General features: G+C 40.6%; 1 protein-coding gene across 1 annotated transcript in view; it reads right to left on the bottom strand.

Annotated features, from left to right (window-relative positions):
* MOCOS (molybdenum cofactor sulfurase) overlaps positions 1-27,897 on the bottom strand; it is a 363,606-nt gene that overhangs the window by 122,248 nt on the left and 213,461 nt on the right. Inside the window, exon 6 of the mRNA XM_073678475.1 lies at positions 18,387-18,586. Within this exon, the coding sequence (XP_073534576.1) occupies positions 18,387-18,586 (200 nt within the window). The remainder of the gene's footprint in view (positions 1-18,386; positions 18,587-27,897) is intronic.

The raw sequence follows: 27,897 nt of genomic DNA, 5'->3' as shown, positions 1-27,897 counted from the left end.
ATTCTTTCTGTTCTAAATTGTCTGGTACCGGTGTATGCCGCGGCTGAATTGCCGGACGGCTTTTTTAAAGAGAAGGGTGCATGAAAATCGGAGGGCACTAGTGTGTTCCAAGTGCCTTGCTATGTTTTTCATGCACCCTCCTATATACCTTGCCTGCCTGTCTGTCTATATATTCTGCCTGCCTGACGTTTAATTGAGCACTGTTCCCATCGATTTGGGCAATTTTTGACCTTCTGCAGACCGCCGGGGGGGGGTCCGCCAGAAAAATGCTCAAGTTTCCCATAGACTTACAGTACAGACCAAAAGTTTGGACACACCTTCTCATTTAAAGATTTTTCTATATTTTCATGACTATGAAAATTGTACATTCACACTGAAGGCATCAAAACTATGAATTAACACATGTGGAATTATATACTTGACAAAAAAAGGTGAAACAACTGAAAATATGTCTTATATTCTAGGTTCTTCAAAGTAGCCACCTTTTGCTGTGATGACTGCTTTGCACACTCTTGGCATTCTCTTGATGAGCTTCAAGAGGTAGCCACCTGAAATGGTCTTCCAACAATCTTGAAGGAGTTCCCAGAGATGCTTAGCACTTGTTGGCCCTTTTGCCTTCACTCTGCGGTCCAGCTCACTCCAAACCATCTCGATTGGGTTCTGGTCTGGTGACTTGGAGGCCAGGTCATCTGGCGTAGCACCCCATCACTCTCGTTCTTGGTCAAATAGCCCTTACACAGCCTGGAGGTGTGTTTGGGGTCATTGTCCTGTTGAAAAATAAATAATGGTCCAACTAAACGCAAACCGGATGGAATAGCATGCTGCTGAAAGATGCTTTGATAGCCATGCTGGTTCAGTATGCCTTCAATTTTGAATAAATACCCAACAGTGTCACCAGCAAAGCACCCCCACACCATCACACCTCCTCCTCCATGCTTCACAGTTGGTACCAGGCATGTAGAGTCCATCCGTTCACCTTTTCTGCATCGCACAAAGACACGGTGGTTGGAACCAAAGGTCTCAAATTTGGACTCATCAGACCAAAGCACAGATTTCCACTGGTCTAATGTCCATTCCTTGTGTTCTTTAGCCCAAACAAGTCTCTTCATCTTGTTGCCTGTCCTTAGCAGTGGTTTCCTAGCAGCTATTTTACCATGAAGGCCTGCTGCACAAAGTCTCCTCTTAACAGTTGTAGTAGAGATGTGTCTGCTGCTAGAACTGTGTGTGGCACTGACCTGGTCTCTAATCTGAGCTGCTGTTAACCTGCGATTTCTGAGGCTGGTGACTCGGATAAACTTATCCTCAGAAGCAGAGGTGACTCTCGGTCTTCCTTTCCTGGGGCGGTCCTCATGTGAGCCAGTTTCTTTGTAGCTCTTGATGGCTTTTGCAACTGCACTTGGGGACACTTTTAAATTTTGCCCAATTTTTCGGACTGACTGACCTTCATTTCTTAAAGTAATGATGGCCACTCGTTTTTCTTTACTTAGCTGCTTTTTTCTTGCCATAATACAAATTCTAACAGTCTATTCAGTAGGACTATCGGCTGTTTATCCACCTGACTTCTGCACAACACAACTGATGGTCCCAACCCCATTTATAAGCAAGAAATCCCACTTATTATACCTGACAGGGCACACCTGTGAAGTGAAAACCATTTCCGATGACTATCTCTTGAAGATCATCAAGAGAATGCCAATAGTGTGCAAAGCAGTCATCAAAGCAAAAGGTGGCTACTTTGAAGAACCTAGAATATAAGACATATTTTCAGTTGTTTCACACTTTTTTGTTAAGTACATAATTCCACATGTGTTAATTCATAGTTTTGATGCCTTCAGTGTGAATGCACAATTTTCATAGTCATGAAAATACAGAAAAATCTTTAAACGAGAAGGTATGTCCAAACTTTTGGTCTGTACTGTACATTGGGCTCGTTGCTCGGGTCGAGCACCCGAGTATTGCAATGTGCTCGACCCGAGCTTCGAGCACCCGAGCATTTTAGTGCTCGCTCATCACTAGTTATCACCTATTCATCGGATAAATGATAACTTGCAGATTGGTGGATGCTTCATCGCTGGGACCAGAACTGATTAGCAGATTGGGGAATTTTTATCCCATTAAGGGAACTTCATCCTTGTTACAAAATGGAGTGACAGGTCGTATGTCCGACCGTCGCTCCATTCATTCTTTATGGGGATGGCAAAAAAAGCTGAATGCAGTGCTCGACAAGCCCAATAGTGAATGGATGGAGGAGAGATTGAGCAGATGCCCTGCTGCTTCATTCTAAGAAAGATAAAGTTTCCCCTTCTACTGATCGGTGCTTGTTACTTAGGTCGGACTCCCACCAATCAGAGATTATGGCAATACCAAATTTCTGTACTTTTTCTAATTTTTTATTACTCTTGCACAATAAATACAATGATTAAAAAATCTTTTGTTTTGTGTTGATATATTTTATATACTGTATGCTATATGTGTGGGAGGGGGACTTGGCTATATACTGTATGCTATGTGTGGAGGAGGATTACTTGTGGGGGAGGAGACTTGTCTATATACTGTTTGCTATGTGTGGGGGAGGGGAACGTGGCTCTCTATGCCATATGTGGGGCAGGGAGACCTAGCTATATATGCTATATGTAGTGGATGGGGACTTGGCTGCATATACTATTTATGGGAGAGGGAGACTTGTCTATATATTGTATGCTACATGTGGGGGATGGAGACTTGGCTATATATGCTACATGTGGGGGAGGGAGACTTGGCTATATATGCTACATGTGGGGGAGGGAGACTTGGCTATATATGCTACATGTGGGGGATGGAGACTTGGCTATATATGCTACATGTGGGGGAGGGAGACTTGGCTATATATGCTACATGTGGGGGATGGAGACTTGGCTATATATGCTACATGTGGGGGAGGGAGACTTGGCTATATATGCTACATGTGGGGGAAGGGAGAATTGGCTATATATGCTACATGTGAGGGAGGGAGATTTGGCTATATATGCTACATGTGGGGGAAGGGAGAATTGGCTATATATGCTACATGTGGGGGATGGAGACTTGGCTATATATGCTACATGTGGGGGAGGGAGACTTGGCTATATATGCTACATGTGGGGGAAGGGAGAATTGGCTATATATGCTACATGTGAGGGAGGGAGATTTGGCTATATATGCTACATGTGGGGGAAGGGAGAATTGGCTATATATGCTACATGTGAGGGAGGGAGACTTGGCTATATATGCTACATGTGGGGGAAGGAGACATGGCTATATAAGCTACATGTGGGGATGGAGACTTGGCTATATATGCTACATGTAGGGGAGGGAGACTTGGCTATATAAAGCTACATGTGGGGGAGGGAGACTTGGCTATATAAGCTACATGTGGGGGAAGGGAAACTTGGCTATATAAGCTACATGTGGGGGAAGCGAAACTTGGCTACATATGCTACACGAGGGGAGGGAGACTTGGCTATATAAGCTACATGTGGGGGAAGCGAAACTTGGCTACATATGCTACATGAGGGGAGGGAGACTTGGCTATATATGCTATGTATGGGGAATGGGGACTTGGCTATATGTGTTAAGAGTGGGGCAGTTTTATACTCTATAAAGTGATTTTATGGGAGCAGCTTTATTGTAAATGTATATGTAGTGTGTGCAATGTGTGGGCAGGAGGAGGACTACTTTATAGATCACAGAGACATCATATGTGTTGATGAGGAGCCTTTCTGTAAATGCTATGTATGGCATGAGAGGTGCACTATTGGTAGATTTTTGTGGGGTAAAGATCTCATTCAGACGTTTATTTTTTACATCCGTGTTACATCCATGTTGTTGACAGACATAATACGCACCCTTTATAGTCTATGCGGCAGTTCACATATCCATATTTTTATTTATTTTCTGCAGCTAGAAACAAACATTAATACATCCCTTTGATGAAAATCCGTTTGTGTTTTTCTTTTTTAATGTACCAAAAAACTACAAATGTCTGAATGAGGTCTAAGGATCCGTTCAAATGTAGCAGATTTTTGTGGAGAATTGCCATAGAAAATCAGAGCAAATTAGCAAGAATCCATAAGAAAATCCACAACAGCAAATTTGCGCTGCATGATTTTAGTGCAGGTCTTTCTGGTAATGCACTGTGGAAAAAGCAGCGTGTAAAATAAATAAACTTGCTGGTAGTTGTAGTCTCTCACGACATACTGCAGTGCTACTATGACACAGAGATGGTTTCGCTACACGACCTGTGGCTGCACTGTCACTTGCTGGGAGTTGTAGTCCCTCACCACTGACTGCAGCGCTATTATGACACAGTGATGGTTTCGCTACACGACCTGTGGCTGCACTGTCACTTGCTGGGAGTTGTAGTCCCTCACCACTCGCTGCAGCGCTATTATAACACAGTGATGGTTTCGCTACACGACCTGTGGCTGCACTGTCACTTGCTGGGAGTTGTAGTCCCTCACCACTGACTGCAGCGCTATTATGACACAGTGATGGTTTAGTTACACGACCTGTGGCTGCACTGTCACTTGCTGGGAGTTGTAGTCCCTCACCACTCGCTGCAGCGCTATTATAACACAGTGATGGTTTCGCTACACGACCTGTGGCTGCACTGTCACTTGCTGGGAGTTGTAGTCCCTCACCACTGACTGCAGCGCTATTATGACACAGTGATGGTTTAGTTACACGACCTGTGGCTGCACTGTCACTTGCTGGGAGTTGTAGTCCCTCACCACTCGCTGCAGCGCTATTATGACACAGTGATGGTTTAGTTACACGACCTGTGGCTGCACTGTCACTTGCTGGGAGTTGTAGTCTCTCTCAACACATACTGCAGAGCTATTATGACACAGTGATGGTTTAGTTACACGACCTGTGGCTGCACTGTCACTTGCTGGGAGTTGTAGTCCCTCACCACTGACTGCAGCGCTATTATGACACAGTGATGGTTTAGTTACACGACCTGTGGCTGCACTGTCACTTGCTGGGAGTTGTAGTCCCTCACCACTCGCTGCAGCGCTATTATGACACAGTGATGGTTTAGTTACACCACCTGTGGCTGCACTGTCACTTGCTGGGAGTTGTAGTCTCTCTCAACACATACTGCAGAGCTATTATGACACAGTGATGGTTTAGTTACACGACCTTGGCCTGCACTGTCACTTGCTGGGAGTTGTAGTCCCTCACCACTCACTGCAGAGCTATTATAACACAGTGATGGTTTCGCTACACGACCTGTGGCTGCACTGTCACTTGCTGGGAGTTGTAGTCTCTCTCAACACATACTGCAGAGCTATTATGACACAGTGATGGTTTAGGTACATGACCTGTGCCTGCACTGTCACTTGCTGGTGCTTTCCTCTCAGATACCACAGTCAGTCTTGATCGTGGCACCTTGATATAATGAAGATATGCATCAAAAAATGGTTATGGATTCACTATTTTTTTCCCATCCTCCCTTTCCTCCCTAAAAAATGTAACAAGAGTAAATCTTTACATTCCATGTGCCAGAAGAGTGGTTCTAACATACTATGACATGAAGGTGATGGTGCAGATACCGCCATTATGTTCACAGCATCACCAGCAGGAGGAGGATGGTGATGATAACAGCTGCACTCCTGCCGTAACTGCAGAGATCGGAGAAAATTCTAATCCAGGCAGACCGTCTTGTAGACGAGGTCACCGGCCACAGCAACATTACTGGGACTGGCGTCACTATACAGGTAGCATGAGATTAAATCAAAGGCTCTGATCTGTCTCTTGAAAAGGCATTTTCAACATTATTTACTCCACAAAAGTGGAGAAAATACAACAGAAATGTCAGCGAGTCCCTGACTGTAAGACATTTCTTTTGGTGGCGCATGCAAGCTGAAATATGCATCAGATTCATTAGGAGGCACACGCTGTTTTACACACTGTACTGTGTCTCAGGTACATGTGCATGAGGCCGGAGTATGAACCAGTAACATGTCTATATAGAGTAGTAGTAGGGTGGGCCCTGTGGAATCAATCCCCTGTGAACCCTACACACTCCAGTCCGACCCTGAATAAAGGTATTAACTAAAAGAGATGCATGAATAGGTCGCAAACCAGTATCTTTATAAATACAAATGCCAAATGCTTTTTTGAATAAATGGAGGGTGTGGAAAGATGATAAAAGGGATCAGATTCGGAAGAAAATTTAGGAAAGGAGAACAAAGAGCAGCTAGATTAGTGAGGTGATGTGACAATCCTGTCCAGAGAGATGTGTTTTTAGTCATGAGTTTTGGAGACAGAAGTGGAGGCTTGAATTATGGAGGATGTTATTGTTAGATCTTTAGCAGAACGGAGAACATGAGTAGAGTGCGAGACAGAGATGAGGGAGGAGATGTAGGGCAGTACAAGACTGGGGAGAGCTTCTGGAGAGTGATAAGTTTATGTTGTATTCTGTAGTGAATAGGCAACCAGTGCAATGACTGGCACAGGGTGGAGGAGAAAAATGAGCCTGGCTGCTGCATTCAGGATAGGTAAGAGAGGGGAAAGTTTAGTAAGAAGGAGGTCAATTAGCAGAGAGTTGCAGTAAACCAGACAAGAATGAATGAGTGACAATAAGAATTTTAATAGTTTCAAAGGTAAGAAAAAGGCATATTTTGGAGATATTGTTCAGGTGTCAGTGACTTGAGCGAGATAGTGATTGGATGTGGGGAGTGAAGGAAAGATCTGAGTCAAATATAAGCCCAAAGACTATGTGCATGCTGCTTGTGAGTTATGGTAGAACCACACATGGAAATGGAAATAATCTGATTTAGGTAGGTTAATAGAGGGAGGAAACACAAAACATTTTTTTGGAAAGATTCGTTTCAGATTCAGGGGGGAAATGATGTTAGAGACAGCGGATAGATAGTCACTGGTATTTTGTAGTAATGCAGGGCTGAGGCGAGGAGAAAATGAGTGTAATTGGGTGTTATCAGCATAGAGAAAGTGCTGGAAACCAAATCTGCTGATGGTTTGTCCAATGGGGGTTCAAATAATATGAAATTTATCAAAGTATAAAAGGAGGCAAGCAACTAAAGACCTTATTTCCAGTCTCTTATATGTTTTTTTACAGGGAAAGGCAAGGTGGAAAAATAAACTACATTATGCTATTGATGGATTTTCAATTTTTAGTGTGCAAAATGGTAAATTTCTAGGTTCTTTCATGAAAAAGACAGAAAACTTTATAGCTGATCATACAATTACCGTAATATTTTCCTGCCGTGAAATGAGCAGAGAACAATGTTTTAATGGCATTAAAAATATTGATAGTGATATTTATTTTTATGCATCTGCTCTACAGCAGTCTCTGCAGAAATAATTTCCCTTATTTATCATGACAATAATTACATTCTCACATTCTGTCCTATTCAGAAGGTGTTCAAATGATACATCTCTTTTTTCACTGCTGATATGTTAGCTCAATTATGTTTTTTTTTTAAATATTTGACAATAAGAATAGTACAATGAAGAATAGTTATTCTTGCTGTGATAATATTGAAATCCATACAGCACCCACTAAAGTCAAATTGGTATGTGTTTTTTCTGAAATCTATTTAAATACATACAATTAGGTCCATATATATTTGGACAGAGACAACATTTTTCTAATTTTGGTTCTAGACATTACCACAATGAATTTTAAACAAAACAATTCAGATGAAGTTGAAGTTCAGACTTTCAGCTTTCATTTGAGGGTATCCACATTAAAATTGGATGAAGGGTTTAGGAGTTTCAGCTCCTTAACATGTGCCACCCTGTTTTTAAAGGGACCAAAAGTAATTGGACAGATTAAATAATTGTAAATAAAATGTTCATTTCTAGTACTTGGTTGAAAACCCTTTGTTGGCAGTGACTGCCTGAAGTCTTGAACTCATGGACATCACCAGACGCTGTGTTTCCTCCTTTTTGATGCTCTGCCAGGCCTTCACTGTGGTGGTTTTCAGTTGCTGTTTGTTTGTGGGCCTTTCTGTCTGATGTTTAGTCTTTAACAAGTGAAATGCATGCTCAATTGGGTTGAGATCAGGTGACTGACTTGGCCATTCAAGCATATTCTACTTCTTTGCTTTAATAAACTCCTGGGTTGCTTTGGCTTTATGTTTTGGGTCATTGTCCATCTGTAGTATGAAACGACGACCAATCAATTTTGCTGCATTTGGCTGAATCTGAGCACACAGTACGGCTCTGAATACATCAGAATTCGTTCGGCTGCTTCTGTCCTGTGTCACATCATCAATAAACACTAGTGACCCAGTGCCACTGGCAGCCATGCATGCCCAAGCCACCACACTGCCTCCGCCGTGTTTTACAGATGATGTGGTATGCTTTGGATCATGAGCTGTACCATGCCTTCGCCATACTTTTCTCTTTCCATCATTCTGGTAGAGGTTGATCTTGGTTTCATCTGTCCAAAGAATGTTCTTTCAGAACTGTGCTGGATTTTTTAGATGTTTTTTAGCAAAGTCCAGTATAGCCTTTTTATTCTTGATGCTTATGAGTGGCTTTCACCGTGCAGTGAACTCTCTGTATTTACTTTCATGCAGTCTTCTCTTTATGGTAGATTTGGATATTGATACGCCTACCTCCTGGAGAGTGTTGTTCACTTGGTTGGCTGTTGTGAAGGGGTTTCTCTTCACCATGGAGATTATTCTGCAATCATCCACCACTGTTGTCTTCCGTGGGCGCCGAGGTCTTTTTGCATTGATGAGTTCACCAGTGCTTTCTTTCTTTCTCAGGATGTACCAAACTGTAAATTTTGCCACTCATAATATTATAGCAATTTCTCGGATGGGTTTTTTCTGTTTTTGCAGCTTAAGGATGGCTTATTTCACCTGCATGGAGAGCATCTTTGACCGCATGTTTACTTCACAGCAAAACCTTCCAAATGCAAGCACCACACCTCAAATCAACTCCAGGCCTTTTATCTGCTTAATTGAGAATGACATAGCGAAGGGATTGCCCACACCTGTCCATGAAATAGCCTTGGAGTCAATTGTCCAATTACTTTTGGTCCCTTTAAAAACAGGGTGGCACATGTTAAGGAGCTGAAACTCCTAAACCCTTCATCCAATTTTAATGTGGATACCCTCAAATGAAAGCTGAAAGTCTGAACTTCAACTGCATCTGAATTGTTTTGTTTAAAATTCATTGTGGTAATGTCTAGAACCAAAATTAGAAAAATGTTGTCTCTGTCCAAATATATATGGACCTAACTGTATCTGCTACGGCCTTCATGGCTCTTTTATAAATGGAAGCCATTACTTAAGCAATCAATTATATTTCTATTCTTTTTCTAAACATAAAAATCATATTCTGTGGGGCACATTAGGGAGCAGAAGAGTTGACTTCTGCGGCAGATGAGGAATCTGCAGCAAGCTCCCAAGAAAGTTACAGTCCACTATTATTCTGCTGCTACTAACCTCAGTTAGTTTTATTTTCAAGTTGTGATAACAAGAATTAAAAATAAAACAAAGCAAAGGAAAATCCTATGTCTTTCTGACATGAACTACACATGAAAAGGCACCTAAAAGGAAAAGTTCAGGCCAAATATCTGGCACAGGTATAAACACAAACAATGCAGTCCATGCAACCTGCTATACAAGGTAGATCAGTGCTCTCACAGGCACATATCACCATTTCTCTGGCTGAGAAAGAGACCATTGGGACTAAGCTGCAGACTTTTAGGTAGTCTCAAATGGGAGTAAAACGGAACCAAATCCAATCTTTAGCCCTTCAAGTCTGCTACCTTTTACAGGAATTTTTAGCTTTACCGGTGTTCTGTGTTCAGGAGGTGCTAGTCATAGACAAAGTTATATGCCAAAGCAAAGATGATAGCAGAAAGACAGCAGACACCAACAGATGCCGGAACAAAAGTACTTTAATCCAGATGGTTGTCCTCACCTCACCCCTGTATGCCCTCGCCATCCACAATGTCTGATATGTCCAGTCTGGATTAAAGGACTTTTGTTCCAGCATCTGTTGGTGAGTGAAGACTTTTAGGTAGCCCTGGGCTAGGACTGTCTGGATGGAGTGAGGGTGAACTCTTTTCTCCCCATTCTAGCAACCAGGTCCTAATACCAGGTGTTAAACAAAATCCTAATGCCATGTATCCTGTGGAAATATAGACACGTGGTCTGCCATAATACTTTGAACCCATAAGCTTCTGTCAGAGAATTGTAATGCTGAAATGCAATGGCGGAACTATTTGGCTTGCAGCATGGGCATGAGTGTGCAAGAGTGTGCAAAGCAGTCATCAAAGCAACAGGTGGCAACTTTGAAGAACCTAGAATATAAGACATATTTTCAGTTGTTTCACACTTTTTTGTTAAGTATATAATTCCACATGTGTTAATTCATAGTTTTGATGCCTTCAGTGTGAATGTACAATTTTCATAGTCATGAAAATACAGAAAAATCTTTAAATGAGAAGGTGTGTCCAAACTTTTGGTCTGTATTGTATATTGATATATATTATTGATATGGTGATTGTACATGTGCTCCCTGGCAATTTTCTACTGTTATTGGAGGAGTGTGCAATATTTATATTATTTATTTGTACCACCTATGCTCCCCTTTTGTTGGACATTCTACACTATCTCCTTTACCTGGTTTTTATTGTATTTATGAAATAAATTGAATATTTTATCCTTCACATATAGTTGATGTGTTCCTTTTATGGTTGTGGTTGAGGATAAGTTAGAATATTTTTTAAAGACACTATTAATATTTAGGTGGCACAAAGGTGGGTATTTATTGCATAGGGACACACAAAGAAGGTAGCTATTACTATGTTTAGGCTGAAATGTGGCATTATTATTATAAGGGGAAGAAAAGAGGCATCATTACTCAACAGTGGGCACAAATGTGGACATATTTAATTAGTGGTGGGAAAAAAGGGGGTAACTATGACAGAGTACATGTATGAATGGGGCCTCATTACTGTCCTTACTGCACAAATAGGGATTCATTACTTGTAAATAAGTATTATTACTCTTTAGGGGGCACAATTGTGGGCATTATTGCTATATTGTTGAACAGCAGGACAAGAATTACTGTGTGAGGCCTAAAGGGGGATCTTTTACTGTGTGGCATATACAAGTGACACTATAAACACAATATTTCTGAAGTATAGTACTTATAAGTGATGTGCAACACAACAGGTACAGAAATAGTCAAAAAAAGAGAACAATAGACACAAAATTGGGGAGGGAAGCATGTGTTTTTAATTTAGTAACAATATGATACCGTTTAGTGACTATGTAATGGTAATGCTAATGGTCATGGTGTGGTGTTGATTAGGCTTTGTATAGTGGCTGGTATTTATATTGGGTATATTGGGTCCTTGTATAGCGATATCCATTGGTAATACTGGTCTTATATTGTGTGTGTGTTTCATACGGTAATAGTATAAAAGTAATTATTAATCACTGTACAGTGGTAATATTGGGTCCTGGTCTACAGGTATTATTTATTTAAATATATAGTACTATTTGACTGTACGGTATATTTGGATTATTTATGTGCATTATATATTGCAATTATTTATTAAGAATATAAAACTATTTGAGTGCATAATGCACGTACTTAATGCATGTATACTGCGGGTATACATACAGTCATCACGCATATGATGAATTCACAGTTCTATACAAGAGTAAATTTTGTTCTTGTAATAAATGGGCAGCAGGGCCAAGAAAACTTTAGCAACATCAGGTCTAAAATGTGTGTAATGCTGCAATTTCATATAGACGGAAATATCAACAGACTTAATATCTGGGACAGTGAGTAAAGATAAATATGACCTAATTTTTCTAATGATTGGAGATTATGCATAAGCACCCGACAACTTCACACAGCTAAATTAGTAGCAATAGAAGAGTTGAATAATCAGGAGCTTATATTTATAGTCTCAGTGCCATGTAAATTATGCAAATTTTTGAGAATAACTGTTAGCTTTTTATATCTTATTAATCCTAATGCCTTATGTCAGTTACACTGTTAATGTGCTATTTTACTTTCATTTCCATTAAATTTATATCAAGCTTTTTTCATTATCTGTCTAAAGTACTTAAAATACAGACACTTGAATCCAATAGGTCAACGAATTCTGGTAAATCAAGAAAACTTTTAAAACTTTTGGCATATTTAGCACACAGTATCCATTTAAATATTTCATGTAATGTAGCTGGAGAGAGTTTCTTATCTGTTTGTGCTGTTAAATAATCCTATCCCACTTGGGATAAGCAAGTATAGCCGACAGATAATGAAAATAATTGGACGTATAATTTACAGAAGCCTTTTACAGTTTCATGGTCAATAGTGACACAGGGATAAGGCTTACCTTTTAATAGTATTGAGTACTTGTAAGGGATAAAAACAATGTCCCAGACAGAACTGTTATAATTAATTGAACATATTTTTTAAAGTCCTTGAAACTATTATTCCTTCATATCAATCCTTATCTAATTTTCATTACGCGGGCTGTCTAAATAACCAACTGAATGATGTAGGCAAGAAGGAAAACAGATTGAAAACATAATAATCCCCATCCAGATTATGCTGCGATTGAATATGGAGCCTCAATTGCTCTGCTTCAAGAAAACAATTCTCATGAGTTTCATTACACTATTTGTACATTTATACATGTATGTATTTAAATATTTGGCAAAAGATGTAGAACAGAGCATAATACAACATATCGTTGGTCGCTCTCTTGTTGGGAAATAGTTTTAGGGTAAATATTAACAAATTAAGGGTTTAAATTTCTTCAGCATTGCATTCGTTTAAATTATTCAATATGTGTCACGCAAGGTGTGGGAAAGACTAAGTGCAACATGGAGGGAAGAGCGTGAGGAAGCCCAAACACTAGGGAAAGGGGGAGTGGAGACCCCTAGGCAGATCTAATATCACCCTGCCTATCCTACCATCCCTATATAGGTTCCACACCTATCACAGAGCAGGACCCTGAACCCTGTATATCCCTAGATAGGGAGGGGGTGAGCACTGGTCAGGCCCCACTACAAACTAAAGACAACAAGGTAGACAAACAAAGGGGATAAACTTAGCTTCAGCAGACACCAGAGAAGTAACCCCAACTGTCCTTCAAGAGTACCAGAGAAGAAGCCAGCCAACAGCTACTGCTCCAAGCATGCACCAAGGTATATAAAAGTATCACCGGCGATTTCCTGCAGCAAACTAAGAGTTTTTAACTCCCATGCAAGAGTGTGTCAATTAACAGAAGGACGGAGGTTGTCGCTGGGTCCTAAAGGGAGAAGAATTAAGAAGGCGTCTGCAATGCCAAGCGCAGAGACCTTCTACAGCCAGATCCAGAGTCACTGTCTATAACACCTGACACACCAGTGACAATATTTTATATTTCCAGGTCAGTAGTAGATTATGTTACAGCTTTGAGCAGTGCTTGTAGACATTCTACTGGAAATCCAGAGTTGTAGAGAATCTATTAACTGTAACTGCTGTGTCTCCCCAAACTTCGCACTGCAGGTTTGCTTGACCTCTTTGTTCTCTGTCTTTGAGACAATTTAATCCACCTGTAGCTCTAAGAAGAACATTCCCATTACAGTTTTGATTGAATTATCAGAATCTAAAAATAGCAAAGTCATCCATGGTAAAAAGAAGATGATCGGGTAACTCCTAAATAAATCCTGATCCTAATAAGCATCAGTAAAGAGTTTCCAGGTTGAACAAATTAATGTGCACCTTCAATTTAAAGTTTTCAAGTATAAGCTCCTCCTATCCTGTTCCCCCATCCTGATATATGCTTCCTCATCCTGGTATATGCTTCCAAATCCTAGTCCCCCATCCTGGTATATGCTCCTCCATCCTGGAATATGCTCCCCCATCCTGGAATATGCTCCACCATCCTGATTCCTGTCCTGGAATATGCTCCCCCATCCTGATCCCCCATCCTGGTATATGCTCTCCCATCCTGATCTCCCATTCTGGTATATGCTCTCCCATCCTGGTACCCCATCTTGGTATATGCTCCCCCATCCTGGAATATGCTCACCCATCCTGGTACCCCATCCTGGTATATGCTCCCCCATCCTTGTCCCCCATCCTGGTATATGCTCACCCATCCTGGTCCCCCATCCTGGTATATGCCCCCCCATCCTGCCTGTGCTGTCGTTGTTGCATCCATCCATCCATACAAAAAAAACACACCTACTCACCTTTTCCCCACTTCCTTGAAGGGCGTCTGCATTATTGAAGACACTGTGTGCAAATATGTCTTCAACAAAATGGCGCCGGATATCGTGCTATGCGCAGGCGCTGACTCCAGCGCCAAACTTCTCCTGCAGTCTCGCTGGAGATGGCGGTATGCGGTCTCATACCGCGATCTCCAGAGCCACACTCCTCCATCCTCGTCCTCCTCCCTGCCACCTCTAAACGCTGGATGTGCCTTTCTGTCAGCAGGCGTGCTTGCGCAGTCTGTAGAGGCTTCGGACAGAAGGACACCTCCCTGGTTATATTATAGATGCCCCTTGCCTGTTGAACTATGCACTATACCTACTAAACCCAGCTAATTGTTTAGCATCTAAAAACATAATAATCATACTGTAAGGCATGTGTCCCATTTTTGGGTGCTGATTGAACCTTAATTGTCACGCATTTATCTAATGTAATTGGGTGTCATTATAATTGCAGTCTGTTATAAATATATGGTGCTTCTCAACACTGAAACTGCAACACAAAGAAGGAAACTTTATGGAATTATAGAAATCACAGGATTGATACTAACATGTCGTTATTGATATGCAAATGCTGAAAAAAGGGAAACATTTTTAAAACATCTCAATATATTCAGCATTGAGTATGAGTGCTCAGTATACATGGCATTTATACTCGATACAGGATAAATTGAGATTAGTGATACGCGAAGGGGTTATCCGAGAATGCTTGAGTCCTAACGGAGTATCTTTGGCGTGATTGGAAAACATATTCACATCACCACGGCTGCATGTCTCGCAGCTGTTAGACAGCCGCAACACATGCAGGGATTGCCAGTTTGTCAGGCAATCTCTGCATGTGTTGCGGCTGTTAGACGCAAATCATGCAGTTTTTTGCTAGTTAATAGGAATAACTGCAAATACCTGCGCTATACTTTTATAAGGAGTTATAATTCTGTTCTTTCTAAGAAGCCTCTCATACAGCAAAATCAGATCTCACACTTTGCACTGATGAGGGGAAATACCCCAAACACTGTGTCTATGAACTGAGATTTTGGTTTGGCTTTTATCCTAAGTCATATGGCAAGGCTCGTTTAAAGATGACTTTTAGGATCGCTGCTTACAATATGTGGCTCTAGAGTTATTGTCCTCTTCCTATCTGAAAAGGCAATTTGTATAGTTCTTTCTTTATTCATTTTCAGTATAAAATCAAATTAAAGATATATGGAACATACCGTATATTTTCATAGCTTGGTTGTGATTTTATGCTTCAAATGAATAAAGAAGAATGTAATTTTACCTCCATTACTGCTAAGACGCTAGATATTTCATTTTCTGCTAGTCACTTAATGGTGCCCACAGTGGCAGCATACGGAGGCAGTACAAAGCGGTGAGCTGCCATTCACTATTAGTGTAGCACAGCAGCTACTTTGTTGGTGGCTGCTACATTACAGAGCTTCAGAACTGTAATAAGATACACTCAAGTTAAGTAAAGGGGTATTCAGGACTATGCTATTGATGACCTTTCATTGAGTTAGTCATCAGTATCAGATCAGTTGGAGTCCAACTGATGATAAGTTTTGGCTCCATTGCAGCCAAAAGTTTTTAGTGTATTGAACAAAAATACAAGTAAAAAAAATGCTGGCTCAATATAATTAACGCGTCACACCTTAATAAAGCTGTGTTGCAGTTATTCCCTTCAACTGCTAATAGTTCATAATATAGAAAAAACGGCACACAAAATTATCTTCTTTATAGCATTTATGTTAGAAAAATCCTTTGTATTTACAAACACTTACAAAATTGAATACATTATAATCACCACTGTGAACAATGTATCCAAACTCCACTGTGGGATTGCAGTTAGATCCTCGGTGCAGGCTGTCCATGCGCATTCATGCACTAAGGTGAGATGAACAGGAGGGCAGGACACCAACTGATGGAGAAGCACACCTGTGGCGACATTTCGGGAGACATCCCTTCTTTCTCATGCCTGGGACCCCCCTGTTCATCTCACCGTAGAACATTAATGCATTGAGGATCTAACTGCAGCTTGGAAGCTTAGAGAAGCCCGAAGTGCAGTTTGGATACATTGTTCACAGTGGTGATTATAATAAATTAAAATTGAAAGTGTTTGTAAATAAAAGGATTTTTCTAATATAAATGCTATAAAGAAGATAATTCGTTAGGCACTCATCACTTAATGTGCCTGTGAGTCAGGACTGGAGTACATTTCTGGAGAAAGTTATGAGCTAAACTGCAATAACTTTTCACGAATTAGATGGCCAGGCATATACATGCACCTGTCCCACCCATGCACCAGCCATTGTTCAAGCTGGTCAAGACTATAGTGGGAAAAATATCACAATATTTGTGCACAATTTCTGAATTGTTCGAAAATGATGTAACTTATTAAGGTGTTTTAGGCTATGTGCCCACGATGCAGAAATTCTGCATATTTTTTACGCTTCTCCCTGGCAGGAAAAATGCATGCGGATTTTACATGCGGATTTTACATGGGTTTTTCCTGCCAGGTAGAAGCGTTTGTCAAGCGTTCTTCACATGCATTTCGCCATGCGGGTTATCAAGCGCTTTTCCAAGCGATTTTAGCATCACTTGGAAAAGTGCTTGACAACTTGTTCACACTATATAAATCCATGCAACCGGCATGGATTTATAGTAGTGTGAGCAAGTTAGTTAAAAAAAAAGAATAAGAATGGTAAAAAATAAAAAAATAAAGTTTATACTCACCTTCCGGTGTCCTCCCGGTGTTATCTCCGCTGCGTCCGGTGTGTTGGGCGGCTCGCGCTGTTGTGAACGACCTGCGGTGACGTCATTGAGCCATGTGATGGGTCACATGACTCAGTGACGTCATGGCAGGTCCTTCACAACAGCGCGAGCATTGCAAGAGACCGGACGGAGCAGACAAAACACCGGGGGGGGGACACCGGAAGGTAAGTATAAACTTTATTTTTTATTTTAAATTATTTTTTTTACAGTTTCTATGGTACCCAGGTCTGGATGAGAGTCTCCTCTCCTCCAGACTTGGGTACCATCCGCACATAGAAACGCATAATATCCGTGTGTACAAATGTACTGACACTGATATTATGCGTTTCAATGCAAGTCAATGGCTGCGATTACGCTGCGTGTCCGCAAAATTAATGGACATGCTGCGGATTTTTGAGCGCAGAATAAATGCTGCGGAAAAATCCGCAGCATGGGCATTGACATTGCGACTTGCCATTGGGGACCATGGGGGGCGGATTACCAAGCGTTTCCCAAGCGTTTATGCTGCGTAAATTCCGCAGCATAAACGCTTGGAAAACGCATAGTGGGCACACAGCCTTATGCCATAAACTAGCAGAATACCTTAATAAATCAGTATGTATGTATTTCTAGCTTCAGCTGAACGTGCTAAAAGCTAATCAGTGGGGTGCCAGGTATTGGAGCCCACCAATCTGATATACTAAAAATGGGCTATCAATATAATGGTCCAGCAAACCTCCTTTGGGTTATAATTTATGTGAATTCGGTAAGTTCTTGTTTAACATCTAGTCTATAAATGTCAGCTCTTGGCACTGGGAATTAATGGAAACATATATTTAGCTGAGACTAAGTGTAGGTGAGTAAGTTCTTATAAGCACTAGCGTTTTTTTTTTTTACCAGAGATCTGTGGTTTTTGAGAAGCAATCTGTGGAAAAGAAGAATTTTCTGAAAAATTTGGAGATCTTTTGACCTCTTTACAGCGGGCAATCATATAAAGGTTATTTTACCTCATTCTCAATTGTCAAACAGTTTTTGATAAAAAGTAACTCTAGGCAACGTTGTAAAGAATTCTACGTTTCTTTTACATTCTTTGACTAATTTAATAGGCAGCATCACTCGTACTGAATCGGTAGACGCCTGGATGCTTTTATTTTCTCAATTTGTGTTCAGTAAAATTTATGGCACCTGATGCTTAGATTCTACTCTGTGGTAAATATCTATTCATACATTTATTAAGATAATAAGACCTGTCAAAATATTTAACTCAAAGGGAAGAGAAAAGTTTCAGCCTAAAATCTGCACATAAGTAAATAAAGCCAAAGAGAAGTAAATGAAGGCAAGGAACATGAAAAATGTATTGCAATTAATAACAGAGAAAATATATGAACCTTGACAAATATGTACCTGAGAATAGCCGATTACGCCTCCAGTTTCATCCAGCACATTAAAATTAATGATGGGACCCTGCGCATTGAAAGTCCTAACCTCTGTGTCAGAGTAGATGTGCACCACAGGTTGTCCATTAGAGTAATGCAGGCCAGACAGCACAGAGTAGGTGTAACCAGCCAGTGTATGGGTATGATTCTTAATATTCACCATTCCACCTGCAATACAAAACACCGGTTAGCATTTTCTGAGCATTCATAGCACATAGTCATTTCAACAAAAGTGTTAGGAAGTAAATAACAATAAAAAGAGCATATTGCTGAAAAAAACTAAATGCCACTAACAGAAACAAAAAATAACGCAGTTATAAACTGTAATCTATAACTGCACGCAAATACAGCATTTTTTTTCATTTTAGCGCATTCATTTTTCCCTATTTCCTTCTAACAGCCATAGCATTATATTTCGGTCGATGTACCCATATGGAGGCTTGTTTGTGCCAGAAAAGTTGCAGTTTTAAATGACGCAATTATGTTTACTATCTAAGGCACAAAAGAAAGAAAAAAACTTGCAAGTGGGGTGAAAAAGAGCAAAATAGCAATTCTGCCGTTGCCTTAGAGGTTTTGTTTTTATGATGTTCACTTTACAGCACAAATGACTTGGTAACCAAGCACATAGCCTTATAGGGGGCATAGCTCCGAGGTAAATATTGCACTTCTAGTGTCTCTAATTGCTGCTTACATTCTGCAGAATCTGAAGGTGACAAAGGTATTAGTGCACTGTTCCACGTATTGGTTTTACATGCCCCCACCTCCCCCAGTGATTCACATGGCTGACTTCTTTTTTACATTCTTAATTAGTCCCCTTAGGCTACGTTCCAAAAATGAGTTTCTGGTGGGTCTTTGACGCTGCATTTTTCATTATGCAAAAAATGCAACATCTTAAAGTTCCAGCAAAGTGGATGGGATATATAGAAATCTCCTGCCCACTGAGCTTCTTTACGTATGCAGTGTAAACTGACCGGTGGTGCGTTTGAAATCAACAACATGTCTATTTCTCTAGCTAGTATGCTGTGTTTATGTACAGATTTTTAACATAGATTTGCACTAGATGAGGAAAACCTACAGGTAAAAAATGCATATGCGTTGTTAGCGCGTTTCCGCTGTGGAAACGCGCAAAAAATTCATGTTATCTGCACATGACTGTATCAATGAAGTTTTGCCAAAGTCAAATATCAGGAAGAATAAAAAACAAAGTAAATTTATTTAAAACATGACATACCAAAAAAGACAAGTAAAAAAAACAAACTAAAAAATCCTATGAAAAAAATGCAAGTATCCTAATTTAGCTAATATCTGGAGAAATGTTGCAGAAATTCTGCAACATCAAAAACTCACCAAATAGTCATCGTGAGAAAATAGCCTTAGGAGACTTGAAATAGACTGCAGTGTACTGGTAAAACAAGACACGGCTCATACATAGTTTGGTCTTTTCTGTGATAACATACGGATGTGAAACTTAACGAACTCCTATGAAGCCAAAGGCTATAATAGAATAGTGCATGAAAAACATTTACCACATATGCGCAAGGTAGATGACAAATAGATCACTGCTGGGGGGCCCATTGCTGGGATCTCCAATGATCATGAGAGCAGCATTTAATTTTCCTCATTTGAATAAGATGGTGATTTTTTGGTTCACATGCATGTAGGTGATAAATGTTTTTCGAGGGCTACGACATGCAAGGTTAAATTTCTGCTTAAAGGTTTGTTATTTAAACTACAAAGTATCCTTGTAAATGCCTCATCGTATATGAACACAACACACCGTCTTTTAACCCCTTCATGCCGCAGCCCTTTTCCGTTTTTGCGCCATTGTTTTTTACTCCACTTCTTCTCAGGGCCATAACGTTTTTATTTTTTTGTCAATATGGCCAAATAAGGGTTTGTTTTTTGTGGGACGATTTGTACTTTTGAACGACACCATTGGTTTTATCTTATCATGTACTGGATAATGTGAAAACAAAGTCCTATTGCGGTGAAATTGCAAAAAAGTGCAATTCCGCAGTTGTTTTTTTACCACATTCACTAAATGCTAAAACTCACCTGTCATTATGATTTTCTAGGTCATTACATGTTCGTAGACACCAAACATGCATAAGCTCTTTTTTATTTCAGTGGTGAAGAAAAAATCCAGTTTCTAAAAAAAAAAAAATGTTGCTATTTTCCGAGACCCGTAGAGCCTCTATTTTTCGGGATCTGGGGGTGGTTGAGGTCTTATTGTTTTCAAGCTGAGCTAACATTTTTATTGATACCATTTTGGGGTAAATACGATGTTTTGATCGCCCGTTATTGCATTTTACTGCAGTCTTGCAGCAACCAAAAAACTGTAATTCTGCTGTTTTGATTTTTCCTTTTGTTTACAGATAGGATTAATTATTTTTTTATATTGATTTTGAATGCAGCGATGCCAAATATGGGTATATTTGATTTTTTTTATTATTGTTTTATTTTGAATAAGGCGAAAGGGAGGTGATTTAAACTTTTATATATTTAAAAAATGTTTTAATATTTTTAATAAAAAAAATTTTAAGTTTTCACTGACTTCAATAGTCTCGATGGGAGACTAGAAGCTGCAATCATCCGATCGCCTGTGTTACACATAGCAGGGCTTCAGCTTTTTTAGTTTTTCTTCCCTTGGTTTTTGTGAAGTGTTTTTTACTATCGTTTTCAGATAGGTTTTTTTCACTCCTTTGAATATTGAAGAAATTGCTAGCATTTTTTTTTTATGAAAACAATGGCATTGACTCATATTGTTAAGTACAGAACATCTTCCAAGTGGAAAACTTCAGAAGAATGGACATGTCACTTCTGTTAACCACATGGAGTTTTTAAAGAAACATGAAGTGGTTAAAAGATGATCAAATACCTGAGCATATGCACAGCAAGTCATTTTTACATAGTATAGGGTATATTCATTCTTTATAGTGTTTTCTTATAGGTTTTCAAGTGTTTTTAGCAGTGAAATCCACCTAAAAAAGACATCAATTGCACATACCCTTAATGTCATGGAACAGTTTTCTAACTTTAGGTAATTAAAGCTCAACTTCTTCCAAGTCCTTTAAATGTCTGAAAATCCACAGCAAAATTTCACTTTTTGTACTGCCATATTTTAAGGCTAGGGCTAAATGGTGACGTGTATCGCATGACAACAATTGCCTGAAATGCAACGTCTGTAACTTGCTTTTGCGCAACTATTTTAGAGCTCTGATTTTGCTGTATATAAAGCATCCAAGTTTCAAGTAAGTCGCACACCTGTCACACGTCGCATGCAACTTGTATTGACGTCTAGAGCACACGTCAAACTCTGGCCCACAGGGTGGTTTTATTTGGCCCGCGACACCAGAACCACTACCACTATGTGGGACCACTATTCTGTATGGAGGACTATGTGGGGCCATTATTCTGTATGGAGGACTATGTGGGGCCCATTATACTGTATGGAGGACTATGTGGAGCCCATTATACTGTATGGAGGACTATGTGGGGCCATTATACTGTATAGAGGACTATTTGGGGCCATTATACTGTATGGAGGACTGTGTGGGACTCATAATTCTGTATGGAGGACTGCGTGGGACGACTATTCTGTATGGAGGACTATGTTGGGCCCATTATTCTGTATGGAGGACTATGTGTGGCCATTATACTGTATGGAGGACAATGTGGGGCCATTATACTGTATGGAGGACTATGTGGGGCCCATTATACTGTATGGAGAACTATGTGAGGCCCATTATTCTGTATAGGGGACTGTGTGGGGCTCATAATTCTGTATGGAGGACTGTGTGGGGCTCATAATTCTGTATGGAGGACTATGTGAGACCATAATACTGTATACTGGTTGGCTCATGACTTTGTCCAAGTTTTTCATTTTGGCCCTCTGTGTGTTTGAGTTTGACATCCCTGTTCTAGAGTCAGACTCTACAGATATAAAAAAAGAATACTCATCCTACAAGTTCCTGCCTTTTCTAACATTAAAATTTGCTTTCTAGTTACTTTTTTTTTTTACTAAACTTGTGAGTTTCTGTACAGGATGCTTATCTACTGATCTATCAAATGTCTTGTTTGGCTATGGAAGGTGTTCATCATTTCTATTTTTACAATTAAATGAGCAGCATAAATAAATCATGAAAGAACATGTTGCCTCAGTTTGTCACCAATGATCTTCATCTCTTCCCTGCGCTGTTTTGACTGCCTTAGGTACAACAAAACCAGAGGCATATCATTTGCTCTGTCACAATAATTCTCAGTGAAATGCCACATTGAGCTTCACACAGTGTTTTCATTTCTAAAGAACATCATTCTTCTCTTAATTCGTTTTGATTTGTTAACTTTTATATACAGAATATCTGTGACACTCTTGGTTATTGTTATTTGAAGGTTTGAGAGCAGATGCAGCTGAGCACAAATTACCATTTCAAAGTCATTTTTCAAAAGGAAAGAATAAAGGTTTGGGAATCAGTACCTATTCACTCTTCAAAATATTAATTTTTGGTTAATCACTGGGAGAATTACAAAAATAGTTTTTTTGGTGGAAAATTCATCAGTTGTGATGCAAATAGGCAGAAAATACTAGTTATTCATATTTCTTGAGCAGTGAAATCATTTTTATTAGTTGGGAAATAATAAGATCCTGATACTGAAAAAGTAAAGAGTATTTTCAACTTAAATAAAAAGAATAATCAATAAATTCTTAAAAATATATTCTAATTATTGACAATTGTCACCTACAGTGTATGTATTCATGGTTAGAGGTTAGAGAAAGTGCAACCATGAGGACCCTTCACTGATTCCAATATTACTGGTAGGGAGGTCCAGGGAGATGGCATCTCCTGTGCTAGTAAGTCCTCTTCAGTTAAATCATTGTTTTAGAATAGCTGGTTGTCACCTGTAACACTGCCCTGCCCTTGTATTGTAGGCAGCCAAGATGCCACCAAATAATAGTCCAACTATAGAACTGACTTCATCGTGATGTGCTTCCAACATTGTCTCATAACTACTCGCCAAAGTGAAGCATTCATTTATTACCTCTCAATAGATAACAATCTAATATCTGGCCACTTGTGTAAGGTATATTTAAAACCTGTCTATCAAGAGAGAATTAAGAAAAGAATTAAAGGGAGTCTGTATCCCCTAAAATGCAAATAAAAGCATTTATATAAGGGACTTAGTCCTTATAAAAGTCATAATTGAAGTGTAAATTTAGCTTATTTTATTTTTCATAAAAATTGTTTTGCTGGATATGTAAAACAGGGCTCCTTGTTGCACCCTAGATGTGGCCAAGAGCTCAGTGCTCCATTCTGCTCCTTCATTACAATCCTGTGCACCTCCCCTTATGTTGATTGACAGAACTGGCTTGCAGACACTGACACTGCAGGAGCTGAGAGCACATACAGTGGGTACGGAAAGTCTTTAGACCCCTTTAAATTTTTCACTCTTTGTTTCATTGCAGCCATTTGGTAAATTCTAAAAAGTTCATTTTTTTCTCATTGAATTACATTCTGCACCCCATCTTGACTGAAAAAAAACAGAAATGTAGAATTTTTTGCAAATTTATTAAAAAGGAAAAAATGAAATATCACATGGTCATAAGTATTCAGACTCTTTGCTCAATATTGAGTAGAAGCACCCTTTTGAGCTAGTACAGCCATGAGTCTTCTTGGGAATGATGCAACAAGTTTTTCACACCTGGATTTGGGGATCCTCTGCCATTCTTCCTTGCAGATCCTCTCCAGCTCCGTCAGGTTGGATGGTGAACGTTGGTGGACAGCCATTTTCAGGTCTCTCCAGAGATGCTCAATTGGGTTTAGGTCAGGGCTCTGGCTGGGCCAGTCAAGAATGGTCAAAGAGTTGTTCTGAAGCCACTCCTTTGTTATTTTAGCTGTGTGCTTAGGGTCATTGTCTTTTTGGAAGGTGAACCTTCGGCCAAGTCTGAGGTCCAGAGTGAAAAATTTAAAGGGGTCTTAATACTTTCCGTACCCACTGTACATTGTCTGTGTGTAGCAGAGGCGAGAGAGCCTTTAAGAGAACTCTTATACGGTGCTTCAAAGATGGAGAGAGACTGCCATCTGCTCTGCTGGCCAGACACAGTCAAGCGGAACCAAGATATACAAGAGAAGTTGAAGAGAGAGCAGATTTAGATGCTGGACCCGATCAGTGACTTCCAGGAAGGAGTTCCTGGAGATAAGAGGCCAGCGCGCCAAGCCTGAGGAGTTTTTGGCGCCAAGCAGCAGAGAGGAGGAGACGCGTTCTCTGCGTGCTGAGAAGCCCTGTGTGGCAGGCCTAAGCCAGAGGTTAGTGAGTTGCCACAGCCGGGCGCCGGTGGAAGAGCTCCTGATCCCTCATAGATGTGACCTGAGTGCTGTGCCTGCTGAGGAGACTCGGAGCCTGCTTGCGGTGCTGAGTGAGTTCGCGCAACCTGACGTCGCCCCCCTACCCAAGGCTTGAGAGATTGCCTCCAACAGCAAAGAAGAGAGGAGTTGATAGATGGCTGCCCCAGGAAAGTCACACCAGTGAAGGCAGAGGAGCTGCATACGTGAACAGGGCCGTTACTTCTACTGTTCACTCACGGTACCGGGGCCAATTGGGTTTAGGTACTCAGGTTGGGAGGGGAACGGTTGGGGTTAAAGGAGCTCAACTTGATCTAATTGAATTTGTCCGGAAAAGACTTTCGGCCTAGCGGGAATAACCGGTGACCCCCGCTAGGGCCATATGCAGAGTTAAAGAACTCACGTGGTGTCTCCCATGACTGAGGGCATCACATTACTTTGAGAGACTTCGTATCTTGCTAATATTTCAAATTACTGTTCATTACCCTTGTTGCCAATCCCTTGTTCAGAATACCTGTTATATATATATATATATATATATATATATATATAAACTGTTTATATTTATCTTTGACTGTTCTCGCCTTGTGTCTCTGAGCGTTGCATTCCGGCACCTGCATTACATGTGCATGCAGGTGCATTCTCATCACCTTCTATTGTCTGGCAAAGCTACTTGCTGGACACAGAATCATATAGTAGCAAGTGACCAATGCTGACAGGAAAGAGGGAGGAAAGTGTGCTCTCATGCGTGTGTGCCAGCACTGGGCTCTTGCAGTGTCAGTGTGTAATCTCATCTCTCTCTGAGTGATCCCATGTGCACTGAGCGACCACTGAATACAGGAGAGGAGGATGAGAATGCATCCGCACACACTGACATTTTGTTTGTGCAAGACTGCTGCAGTGTCAGTGTGCGCAAGGCTAAGGATTCAATTCAGGTGGTGAAAAAGATGCAAAGAGGACCACTCATTTACATAGCTAATAAAACTTTTTTTATATATAAAATTACATAAGTAAAATCAACATTACAAGGATAGCCCTTCCTTATAGAAGGGCTAAGTACCCTGTAAAAATGTATTATGTATAAATGGTTTGAGTTTTGGGAGATGACTTCCTTTAATATATGCTCAATTTACTAATAAATATACACTGCTCAAAAAAATAAAGGGAACATTCAAATAACACATCCTAGATCTGAATGAATGAAATATTCTCATTGAATACTTTGTTCTGTACAAAGTTGAATGTGCTGACAACAAAATAACACAAAAATCATCAATGGAAATCAAATTTATTAACCAATGGAGGCCTGGATTTGGAGTCACTCCCAAAATGAAAGTGGAAAAACACACTGCAGACTGATCCAACTTTGATGTAATGTCCTTAAAACAAGTCAAAACTCAGTATTGTGTGTGGCCTCCACGTGCCTGTATGACCTCCCTACAATGCCTGGACATGCTCCTGATGAGGTTGCGGATGGTCTCCTGTGGGAAACCCTTTAGAATCCATATCTCTGCATAAATTTGGCAAAAAACTACATGTATTTTCACAGAAGTCTTCAAATAAATTAGTCAAAAATATTAGAAATTTAACTAAAATGATCCAATGTCACATACAGGGGCATACATAGAAATCATGGGGCCCCATAGCAGAAGCTCTAATTGCCCCCCCACCACACACACACACACAAAAATAAATATTTGTCTGTGTTACAGAAGAGCAGATCTCACAACTTTCCAGCCTTTACATCGTAATTTTCCTCCTGCTGAAGTCCTAGATTCCTCCTTCATTGCCCCCATAAAGTATGATGCCAATAAAAGTGCCCCCCAAACACAGTATAATACCCCCATGGTGCATTCCTCCACATTAGCATCCACAGTCAAAGTATAATGACCCTATTGTACCAATTTCAACTCCCAAGGCAAAGTATGGTGACCCTAACACAGTATGATCCCCCAATTGTGACCCCTACACAGCCCTTCATGCAGTATAATGGGCCTACATATAGTATAATGACCCGCACTAGCCCTCCAAACAGTATAATGGCCCCACACAAACCTTCACACCGTATAATTGCTTTCACACAGTATAATGGCCCCCCACATAGCCATCAAAATATTATAATGGCCCCACATAGCATTCCATATAGTATAATGCACCCCCCATAATCCTCCATATAGTATAATGAACTTCCCAAGGTCCTCCATAGAATATAATGCACTCCTCATAGACCTCCATACAGTATATTACACACACCTTAGGGTAAAATGCAGCCCCCATATAGCATAATGCACCCCACAGTCCTGCAGTATTATGGGCACCACATACTCACTGATTTTAAAATACTGTATATTTTAAATAAGCCGATCCGAGTATAAGAAGACGGCTCCTAATTTTACCACAAAAAAACTGCGAAAACGTATGGACTCGAGTATAAACCTAGGGTGGGAAATGCAGAAGCTACTGGTAAATTTCCCCATCCTGGTATGTATGGCTCCCTCATCACCAATCCTGGTACGTATGGCAAACCTCATCCCCCAATCCTGGTATGTATGGCACCCCTCATCCCACAATCCTGGTACGTATGGCACCCCTCATCCCCAAATACTGGTACGTGTGGCACCCCTCATCCCCCCAATTATGGCACATATGGCACCCCTCATCCCCCAATCCTGGTACGTATGGTACCCCTCATTCCCCAATCCTGGTACGCATGGCACCCCTCATCCCCCAATCCTGGTATGTGTGGCCCCATCATCCCCCAATCCTGGAATGTGTGGCCCCCTCATCCCCCAATCCTGTTATGTATGACCCAATCACTTTACACATAAAACAAATACTTATACTCAACTTCCTCACCTCTGCTCCAGCGCTGTGTCCTGTCTGCCAGCAGCTCATGTCGGCATCTGAGCAGTGCGCGCACTCAGATGCCGAGGTGAGCTGCTGCTGCCACCATATTCACTCCTCTCCACGCCGGAACTATGTGCGTGGAGAGGAGCGAATACACCTTCTCTTTAGTAGCGGGCACTGTCAGCAGGAGCTGCGGCTCAGCGGTTCTCCGTGTCCGCTACAAAAGAAAATGAATATTCATTCTTCTCTATGCCCATGGGCAAGGAGAAGAGGGAATATTAATTTCCCTTT

Source organism: Phyllobates terribilis, unplaced genomic scaffold (genome assembly GCF_046119375.1).
Source record: "Phyllobates terribilis strain yellow unplaced genomic scaffold, ASM4611937v1 Scaffold_4__5_contigs__length_816908805, whole genome shotgun sequence".
Classification (NCBI taxonomy): Eukaryota; Metazoa; Chordata; class Amphibia; order Anura; family Dendrobatidae; genus Phyllobates; species Phyllobates terribilis.
This window is presented reverse-complemented; position numbering and strand designations above follow the sequence as displayed.